Here is an 11861-nt window from a genome sequence, read left to right on the forward strand (position 1 = left end):
TAGTTCAAACACAGACACAAATACACAAAAAAAATTGTTAATTAATACTTTATTGAATAATAAAGCAAAAAATTAATAAAATATAATTATTTGTTATATATTATACAGTATATCCAACTATTTTTTTAAAAAAATTATTTATTTAAACAGCTATTAATTTATTGAAAAAAATAACAATTTGTTAATTGAATTTATTTTTTTATCTAAACAAAAATAATCATTTGTTTCAATAATATTTATTTATATATATATATATAATTAAAAATTATAATAAAACTAATTTACACTTTTTTTAAATGCATTGTTTGATATACAGTATGTGTTTTATTAAATAATAATTATTTATTTATAAAATAAATATAGTTAATTAAAATAAACTATAATATTATATATAATTAATATTATTTATTAAAAAAAAAATAATTTTATTTTTAACAATTTAGCTAACAATTATAACTTTAGATAATTTAATTTATTAATTTTTGTCAAAATATAAAATTTCAATATAATTATTATAATACAATCGATAAAACAAAATATTCATAAACAATAATTAATTATAATTTTTTTAATAAAAAAAACTAAAATTACTATTTAGTTATAATAATATTTACAAATAATAATAATTAATTAATCAATTATAGAAAAGTTAAATCAATTAAACACAACAACAACAACTGTATATATAATAAATAAATAATAAAAAAACTAATTTTGCGTTTTAAACTTATAATTGATAGAAAATTATAATTAAATTTTAAAAAAACATAATTAATTAGTTTTTTTTTAAATAATAATAATTTACAATCAATTTTTGGTATATATATATATATAGAGTCTATTATCAAATTAATTAATCAATCAATCAATGAGATCCAACAAATAAATTGTTTTGTTATATTTGTACAAAAAATAAGTTATCATGGTAATAACCCACCTCCCCGCCCCGCCCCTGTTTTTTCTCTATCAATAACAACACTAACGACAACAACATGAGAGGATCGGTAGGTAATTCATTATTTACAGTATTATATATATATACAGACAATGATTATCATCGATAACAACAACAACAACAACAAAATCACACGATTAATGCGGTGGTAAAAAAAAACCTAACGGTTCCCGATTGGCAATCAGTAAACCAATTAACGGTAGATCTGGTAGTTATTTGTTTGTTTGGTTTGATTAGCACCGTTAGGTACAAATAGTGGTAGTAGTAGTAGTAGCCATCCAACCATCCCATCCCATCACAACTAGACTGGTAAACAACCTACTCGTCCTGCATGGCCTTCAATATGAGTTCCCGGCGAACTTCATCGTACTTTTTCTTCACCTGATTGGTCAATCGTTTAGTATCCGGTACCTGATATCCCGGTACCAATTGCCGTAGCATTTCGACAAACCCTTTACCCTCAACAACGCATATCGGCCGACAATCTTTCACCAACCAATTGACCAACGATGCCGTTATATCATCGCTAGTAATCATATGGTGGTTATGGTTAGTCGTTGTTGTTGTCGATGCCGATGACGAGTTGTCGGTCGAGTTGTTATACAACGATACAGTTGTTTGCTGTGATTTGTGATGCGGTTTCTGGTGGTGGTTGTGATGATGATTATGGTTTAGTAGTGTCAGATGATGATGACCGCCGCCGCCTCCCGATTGGTGGTCATTGTCATCACTATACATATGATGGTCGCTACTGTTGTTGTTGTTGTTGGTGTGCGGCGACGATGAATAGTGTATCGCCCGTACAATTAGCTGACCACTGCCGGCGCCGTCCAATACATCCGACTTACGTTTGTTACCAAACTTTTTGCCCGTACGCGGCGTACGATTAGTCGGCGCCAGTTTCTGGGGCTGGGCTTCCGGATGCATGGCCTTCAAATGGGTAAACAAATTGGTTGTATTACCCGAATAGGCCAGCGTTGAGGCGCATATCTTGCAGATGGCCTTCTTTTTGTCCTGTATTTCGCCGTCATCGTCGGCAATAAAACCGAAATACGACCAAACTTCCGATCGGGCGTGCGGTAACGGTACTACCTAATTGATTTAATTGATTGGTCAGCAACAAATTGATCGGTAAAACAGTGATATAATGCTAAAAACCTTAACAATCTTAACGCTATGCGTTTGGCCCATATTGTCGTCGATGCCGCCGCCGATACTTCCGCCTATACCACTACCACTACTGCCGCCACCATCGCCTCCGACCATCATATTATGCCGGCTATCGTCGTTACTGCCGTCGGCCGAATCGGACATCAGACTATTGGTCGGCACTACTGTCAACTGGTTTGACTGGTCTAACTCGCATACATTGGCTAATCAAATACAAAGAGAGAGAGAGAGAGAGAGAGATTAAGTCAGATATCGGTCATGTGTTCATCAGTTACCGGTATCTCCGCCGCCGTCACCGCCAACACCAACGCCGCCGCAGCCGTCGTCCGATTCGTCGTTATCGTCGCTAATACCGATCACTTCTTTGTCGTCATCTTCTTCTTCTTCTTCCTCTTCCATATCGTCGTCTTCATCGACACCTCCGACGCCGACGCCGTTGTTGTTGTGGTGTTGGTGTCCGTTGTTATGGTTGTGATGATGACTGTTGTTATGGTTGTTGTTGTCTTCATCGTCCTCTTCATCGACCAATTGGTCCAACTCTTCCGAATTGTCCTCGATTTCGGCAATCATATTATCGGTAGTACTGTTTCCACGTGCGGACACTATCGGCTATATGCCGATGACTATAACAACACCACACAAACTACTGGTCTCTCTCTCTCTCTCTTTCTCTTAAAATCTCTAATTTGCGGATCAATTGATTGGATTATAAAACAAAAAACTTTTTATTTTTAATTTTCTGTTTTAATAATAATTTTTTATTTAGTTTTTAGTTTAGTTTTGAAAAACTTTTGATGCAATCAATCGATCAATGATTTCAATTGAATTGATATTTTTAATACAACATTGATATCAATTGAACAATCGATTCAATATATACTGTATAATACAAACTGTTGTAAATACACACCAAAAAAAAAAATGCCATTCAATGCATACACACTGTGTGTATGTGTTGTGTTATTTCAATGGCAACACCCGATAGTATTGTGTGTATATATAACCAATAGTTAGTCATACTATATGTCTGATAATACTACAGCCAAAGTGCGCTACTGTTATACAGTTAAGTGTTATAGTTATAGGCGCTTAACTTGTTGTGTATGTTTGTATGTGTATGTGTATGTGTATGTGTATGTGTATGTGTATGTGTATGTGTATGTGTATGTGTATGTGTATGTGTATGTGTATGTGTATGTGTATGTGTATGTGTATGTGTATGTGTATGTGTATGTGTATGTGTATGTGTATGTGTATGTGTATGTGTATGTGTATGTGTATGTGTATGTGTATGTGTATGTGTATGTGTATGTGTATGTGTATGTGTATGTGTATGTGTATGTGTATGTGTATGTGTATGTGTATGTGTATGTGTATGTGTATGTGTATGTGTATGTGTATGTGTATGTGTATGTGTATGTGTATGTGTATGTGTATGTGTATGTGTATGTGTATGTGTATGTGTATGTGTATATGTATGTGTATGTGTATGTGTATGTGTATGTGTATGTGTATGTATATGTATATGTATATGTGTATGTGTATGTGTATGTGTATGTGTATGTGTGTATTATCAGTTTTTTAAAAATGTTTGTAAGACATATGTGCGCAATGTATGGATTAGATATACTCTGTTTAGAAAAATCGACATGTAAACTTTATTGTCTGTGTGTAGAGGTGTGTGCGCGCACGTTATATACTGTATTACTAAACAAACAGATGGCGTTTATCAACAAGAAAAAAATATCTTAACATTTAATAATTTTATTTTATAAAAAATATATAAATATTAAAAAAAAATAATTAAATTAAAAAATATTTTTTAATTTTAACCTTTTCACTTTATTGTATTTTTCTATTATTAGTTAAATATTAAAAATATTAAATATTGTACATGGTAGTATTTGTGTGTTTTTTAAATAAAATAGTATAATGCTAAAATTTCATCAATTGTTTGTCATTTTGGTTGCCAATGGTAACCCCCCCCCCTCCATAGATAAATTAATTGAATACTAGGTGTCAGCAGTGATTGCCAATATGGCAGTACTATGTGTGTGTGTGTGTGTGTGTGACTGGTGTTTATTGTATGCGGTATTTATATGTAGTATTTTACTCTATTGTTTGCCATAGTAACCAAATATACCATAATATACCCGGGACAATATTCCCATTATATTTATATTAGTAATTAATTTTTTTTAAAACATATTTAGTATCAATGTAAATATATATATATTTTTTTGCTATTAAAAAAATTATTTTTCTTTATAGGAATCTTAATTGATTTTTAAAAAAAAAATAATTATAAATATTATACACACTTTAATAAAATAATAAAAAATATATTTATTTTAAAAATTATTTTATTTATTTTTTTTAAAGTAAATATCTATACATTTATATTTTTTTTTAAAAATAATTTATTTATAGGAATTTAAATTCATTTTAATTTTATTATAAAAAAAATATTATACAAACTTTAAGTTAATAAAAATATATAATTATTTAAATTATTTTTTTGTTAAAAGTAAATATCTATACATTTATATTTTTAAAAAAAAAAATTATTTATTTATAGAAATTTTAATTAATTTAAAATTTTTTTTATATATAAATACTGTATTATACAAACTTTAAGTTAATAAAAATAAAAATTTATTTAAAAATTATTTAATTTATTTTTTTCTAAAAGTAAATATCTATACATTTATAGTGTTGTTGTTGGTCACCATATAATGTTTGTACAGTATATTACATTACATTAACATTAAGTATAGCATAGCATAGCATAGGATAGCATACCATAGGATAACATACCATAAACTTTATATACATTTACTGTATTATATGTATGTCTCTATGTATTTGACAGCCGTTTCCCACACCAGCACTAGTAGGTTGTCGTTGTTGTTGTTATTTTTGGTTATCTGACTGTCTGTCCCATTGTCAGTGTGTGTGTGTGTAAGTGACCAGTGCTTCGGTAGCTATAATAATAATGACCAACAAATAATCATTACCCGCTATAGACTACCCGATAAATAGTTTATATATAGCCTAATAATAATAATAATAATGACGGAAAAGGAGGCCATAGACGGCGCCGACGGCCACCAAACCGATCATCGCGGTAGCGGCGGTAACCGTCGAGGCCATCATCATCATCGCCAACCAACCGATACGGACGGACAACGGCCGCCGCCGCCACCGCCGCAGCCAATAGACGATAGGTCGCTATCATCATCACCGCCGCCGCCGCCACCGTTACCGCTGCCGTCTCAGCCATTATCGCACAACAACAACAACAACACCGTCGGTAATGGTGTCCACCATCAACACCAACAACAACAACATCCACAGTTACCGCACGGCTGGGAACGTATATGCGATGCCCAGTACGGTGTCTACTATATCGATCACATCAACAAACGGACACAATATGAGCGGCCGTACGAAACGGAACTGTCGAAAGGTGCGGCCGGTTTCGGCTTTACACTCGTCGAGATTGATAAAGGTTTGTAAATATTTTTTTTTCGCCCCCAATTCCCCGCCCGACCGTATTGATTGTGTGCGTATCCGGTGTCCATTAAGCTGACCACCATTGGTCGGTATGTGTGTGTATGTGTGTATGTATGTGTGTATATGTATGTGTGTGTTTGTATGTGTGTATGTATGTGTGTATATGTATGTGTGTTTGTATGTGTGTGTGTATGTGTGTATATGCATGTGTGTATATGTGTGTGTATGTATGTATGTGTATGTGTATGTGTATGTGTATGTGTATGTATGTATGTGTATGTATGTATGTATGTATGTATGTATGTATGTATGTATATGTATGTATATGTATATGTATATGTATATGTATATGTATATGTATGTATGTGTATGTATGTGTGTTAATACCTGAACCCGAAATTGGTTGGTCAGACCGGTTGTCGGTCACCGATATTGTTGTTGTTATTATGATATATTCGGTAACTCTATAATCGGGTCTATTTATCAATTAAATACCCGGGTAATCGGTAAATGCTGTCTGACACACACACACACACACACATCCTTCCCGATAATTATCGGGTTAATCGGTTCGGTCATTCGCCCGATTAATGTAGACCCCCCTCCCCCTCCTCGCCCCCCAGTCGTCCTCAATGTTTTCTACATTATTATTATTATTATTATCAAAAAAGTTATTTGACATTTTTTATTTAATTTTTTGTTGTTTGAAACTATGTGTCTAAACATATAATTTGTGGCTAAGAAAAAAAATAGTAATAATTATATTAATTAAAATTAAAAACTTTATATAAATATATATAATAATTAAGCCATTGTTTAAAATACAGTGTATATATAGGATAATAAGTTTATAAATTTTATTTTTCAATTATGAGTGACATTTATTTTATTTTTTGTTTTAATTATTATTATTATTAATTAATAATAATATGTTTGACTATTTGTATGCTTATGTTAAAAGTTATATAATAATAATAATAATAATATTTATTATTATTTTTCTAGTGTAACATATTTGAAATTTTAAATAATAATAATAATAGCTTAGCAATATTATCATTATAATAGAAATAATATAATAATAATAATAATAATAATTATTATATTATTATAATTATTTTGTCATATATTATTGTCATTGTATTTAGTATTTAGTTTTTTTTTATTATTATTAATAAATACAATACAATACATGACATAATATGATAAATATTTATTATTATTATTATTATCAACAACAAAAAAGTTATTGTCATATATATTATATATATATATATATATAATATTATATATATTTATTTATTATGCTAAATTTGATTTTACAAATTAGTAGCAACAAAAATTTTTTTGAATAGGATTATTTTGTATATATTATATTAATATTTAAATATACATGTATATAATTTAATATTTAAAAATAGCAACATTTTAGTATTATTATTATTATTAAGTTGACTACTATATTATTATTATTATTATTATTATCACAAGTATAGTGTATATAAAAATTTTTAGTTTACATAATATACAGTTTTATATTTATTTATATAATATAACAAAATTTATTTTTAAATACAACTATAGATACATTTTGAAGAAAATAAAATTAAATAAATAAATAATTTTGCATACAATGTGTTTGTATTATGGGGACACACAAAAAAATTATTAATTATAATAATAATAATAGTCACAAATGTTTATATATTATAATAATAATAATTTATATTAAAAATTATTTGAATAACAAATAACTTATTATTATTATTATAATATTTTTTTAATTTTTTGTTGCTTAATCTATGCATCTTTTTTGTTGTTATTATTATTATATATTTTTAAGTTTGTATGTCAAACATGGATTTAAATGTTTGTTTTTTATTAACTATTTATTTATAAATTTTGTATATTTTATTATTTGTTTTTTTATTTTGTTTTGGGTTATTGTATAAGTATTATATAAAAAAAATTTTTTTTAGTTTAGTAGTTATGTTATATTATTAGACTATAATTTTGTAGTATAAATAATAATAATAATAATACTACTGATAGCTAAAATTGATAATAATTATAAATATTTAAAAAATAAATAGATTTATTAATAGTCAAAAATTAAAATATAATTATTATTATTATAATTATATTTTTATTTTAATATATAAACAATTTGAGATTTTTAAATATTTGTTTGTTTTTAATTTTAGTTTATATATATAGTTTTAATTTAAATATTTAGTGATAAAATATTGTACATAATATTTACTACATTTTTATGTATATATATAAAGTTATGAAATAATTTTTATTTTATAGCTAAATAAAATTGTGCTAAAAGTTATCTAAAATTTATATATATAAAAAAAATTATTTCATTTAGTATTTTTATGATAAGCGATAATATATATATATATTTATTAATATAAATGATATATAAATTATATTTTTAGTATTTAAGGAAAAAAAATTATTTCTACTTTGAATTCTAAGTGTTTGACAAAAAAATAAATAAATAAATTATTTGACATAATATTTAATAGCTTTTTAAAAACAGTTTATAATTATTTATTAAATAAAAACAATTTTTTTTATCAATAATAATAATAATAATAATTGCTTAAAACTAAAATGCATTGGAAAAGTTGTGTTTTTCTAAAAAATTATTTTCAATGATAAAATAAAATATAAATTTTTAAAAAAAAAAATATATTAAGTTGTCAATTAAATAAATATAATTACAATCATATATCCGTAAAATAAAAACATTTCAAGTTTAGTAGTTATTTGACATATTTTTTTTGTTAGTTAGTTAATTGATTAATTAAAAACAAACAAAAAATAAAACACTAATATTTTTTTTTGTTTCATATATAAGTTATGAATAGTTAAATACAGTATTACCTGTATTTAAATTATATTTTTAAAAATATATATATAAAATAAATACTTGAATAGACATTTTTAAAAAAAAAATTAATAAATATTTAATAGTTTTAAAAAAAAAGTTTTATGTTGTTGTTGTCTACTAAAAGTTTATTTAAAAATTATTATAATTATTAATATTTTTTGTTAATATATTGAAATTTTTTTTAAATGTCTATTCAAGTATTTATTACATTTAAAAAAAATTAATAAATATTTAATAGTTTTTTTAAAAAAAATGTTTTATGTTGTTGTTGTCTACTAAAAGTTTATTTAAAAATTATTATAATTATTAATATTTTTTGTTAATATATTGATTTTTTTTTAAAATGTCTATTCAAGTATTTATTACATTTAAAAAAAATTAATAAATATTTAATAGTTTTTTTTAAAAAAAAATGTTTTATGTTGTTGTTGTCTACTAAAAGTTTTAGATTTATTTTTTTTTATTTATATAAAAAAGTTTATTTAAAATTATTATAATTATTAATATTTTTTGTTAATGTATTGAAATTTAAAAAAAAAGTTTTTTTGTTGTTGTTGTTGTGTTTGAAAACTATATTAATGATTGATTTTATTAATTAATTAATTGTTTTTTTTTATTACCACTAATAACAGGTCTCGTAGTGGTCAAGAGTATCATACCCGGCGGTCCCGCACACCTATCGGGCGAAATTGAACCCGGCGACATACTGGTATCGGTATCTGGTGTATCGGTAGACGGTCTCCAACATGCCGACATTGCCCGCTTGTTTGCCACGTTTACCGTCGGCGATCGTATCAGTTTGACGTTTGCACGCGGCTATCAGCTGCCGGTCGACCTGAACGACGACGACTACGATATACTAACTGTCGAACTGACAAAAGGCATACAAGGTTTGTATGGATTTATTTTTTTTAATAGTCATTATATGATATATTAATATATTTTTGATGGTCTCCCCCCCCCTCGATATATAGGTTTCGGGTTTACCATATGTGATGCACAGTTAGGCCAGAAAGTGAAAAAAATATTAGATGTCGACCGTAGCCACGATCTCAAACAAGGAGATATACTTATGTCCATAAATTCAATTAATTTATCGGAAATGTCTCATCTGGAAGTAGTCGAAGCCCTGAAACAGTGTCCGGTAGGCCAGTCGGCCATATTGATGGTCAAACGTCCGAAACTACAACATAGGTATCGCCAGCAGCAGCACCAGCAGCAAAGGTTACCGCAGACACCGTTGGAGACCAACAACAACACCAGTAGTAGATGGCATACAAACGGCAGCAATAATCAGACAACGACACCAACTGATGATGAGCTGATGATGATGTCGATGGCCACCACCACCAACCATAACAACAACATCACCACAACATATACACCCAATGGCTATACTAATAATAATCACAATAATAATAGCCATTTCTATGATCCAAACACTGGTGATGGCTATTATTATGCTAATCATAGCCCAATTCAAAAGTCACAATTACTACCGCATCCGCCGCCGCCAGCAATGACCAGATTGTCATCGGACGACATGTCATTGGACACAACATTTCAGTCAATAGCCAACAATACCGATAATATGTTAGCGACTATACAGATGTCGACGACAACTACAGGAGTTCCTACCGATGACCACCAGTTCGACTATATTCAGGCAACGCTTAACCGATCCGATCAGGGATTCGGCTTTCGGATAGTCGGCGGTGCCGAAGAAGGTCGCAATGTAGCCATCGGTTCGATAGTCATCGGCGGTGTCGCCCATCGGGACGGTCGCCTCAAGGCATCCGACGAAATTGTATCCATAAACGACCGGAACGTTTCGGGTGCCGCACATCACGACGTTGTCGAACTAATGTCCCGTACAGGTCCGACCGTATCGATTCTGGTCACTCGGCGCCGATATTCGGGAACCTATGACGTTGCCCTGTATCGGGACGATCAGGAAGTCGGGTTCGGTTTTGTTATCATATCGTGCGGCGATTGCGCCCTCATTGGCCGTATCATCGAAGGTTCGCCCGCACATCGGTCACAGCGGCTACACATTCGCGACCGTATTGTTGCCGTCAACGGCTCGGATATTACGGCTCTCAGTCATCCCGATATTGTCCAACTGATCAAAGAATCGGGTAATTTGATTGATTTGATTGGATTGTAATAATTGATTGACTGATTGATTGATTTGTTTCCACACAATTCAGGTGATAGTCTAACCCTACGTATAATACCTGCCGACTGTTACTACGTTGAACTCGCGCGCGGCCATAACGGCTACGGTTTTTCCATACGCGGTGGCCAAGAGTTTAACGGTATGCCATTGTTTATACTGAGGATAGCCCCGGACGGACCGGCTGTCGGTTTGTTGGGCATTGGCGACGAAATTATCGAAATCAATGGCTATTCAGCCGTTGGTCTCACACATGCCGAAGCTGTCCACTCGATTAGTCAAAGTGGATCGGCTGTCAAACTTAAACTGAGGCGCAATTATGCAATAAGTAATACCAGTAATAATAATAATAGTACTTATAATAGTGTCAATTGGGCGCCCACTACTACCACCACCAACTCATTGCCGCCCATACCTACGTTGCCAACATTTATGGAGTAGTCAGTCCATACCCGAACCCCCCCCCACCACCAACCCCTTACCGGGTACTACCATACTGTCCACACACACACATATATACACAATTGGTTCGGTAGTCTACCGTAATCATCATTTTTTAGCCCCACCCCCTCCCCTCCTCCATTAACTATTGTCTAATTAATTAAATTAGTTAATTAATTAATCATGTTAATTAAGTTAATTAATTAATCATAATTAATTAACTAATTTAATTAATTATCAAATTATTATTATTATACAGTATATTAAAAATAATAATTTTGTTTTGAAAAAATTACTGTTAATTTTTTAATGTTTTATATATTTAATAATATTTTTTTTGAGAGACAAAAAAAACATTTTGTATTTTATAACTATTTTTTAATTATTATTATTATAATAATAATATCATTTATATATTTATCATCTAAATAATGAATTAATTTTTTTTTTGAAAAAATTTTTATATAATTTATATAAACTTAATATTTAATTTATTTTATTTTTATTTTGTAACAATAATTGTATCAAAATCATAGTATTATCAGTTAAATTGTTATAACTTAATAACTTATATATATAATTGACAATAATATTTAAACAAAAAAAATTGTTGAGCTTTTTATATATAAACAATATATATATATATATAATTTTTGTGTCAATTAATTGTTATATAATATTATTGTATAATTTAAATA

General features: G+C 29.0%; 2 protein-coding genes across 2 annotated transcripts; one reads left to right on the forward strand and one right to left on the reverse strand.

The window, feature by feature from the left end:
* Positions 1 to 987: 987 nt before the first annotated feature.
* Positions 988 to 2944, reverse strand: LOC128957132 (probable serine/threonine-protein kinase DDB_G0271402). Its single transcript, XM_054302850.1, has 3 exons — positions 2401 to 2944; positions 2114 to 2328; positions 988 to 2047 (listed from the first exon to the last, which is right to left on the reverse strand). The coding sequence occupies exons 1-3, from the start codon at positions 2693 to 2695 to the stop codon at positions 1274 to 1276; spliced, it is 1284 nt and encodes a 427-aa protein (XP_054158825.1). The 5' UTR covers positions 2696 to 2944; the 3' UTR covers positions 988 to 1273.
* A 1992-nt stretch (positions 2945 to 4936) lies between these two features.
* On the forward strand, positions 4937 to 11297 carry LOC128957082 (membrane-associated guanylate kinase, WW and PDZ domain-containing protein 2-like). The gene is made up of 4 exons (XM_054302798.1): positions 4937 to 5636; positions 9179 to 9436; positions 9521 to 10684; positions 10757 to 11297. The coding sequence occupies exons 1-4, from the start codon at positions 5198 to 5200 to the stop codon at positions 11161 to 11163; spliced, it is 2268 nt and encodes a 755-aa protein (XP_054158773.1). The 5' UTR covers positions 4937 to 5197; the 3' UTR covers positions 11164 to 11297.
* The last annotated feature ends 564 nt before the right edge of the window (positions 11298 to 11861 follow it).

Source organism: Oppia nitens, unplaced genomic scaffold, assembly GCF_028296485.1.
Source record: "Oppia nitens isolate AA-2021 unplaced genomic scaffold, nextdenovo-longstitch-racon4-pilon3 scaffold36_pilon_pilon_pilon, whole genome shotgun sequence".
NCBI lineage: Eukaryota > Metazoa > Arthropoda > Arachnida > Sarcoptiformes > Oppiidae > Oppia > Oppia nitens.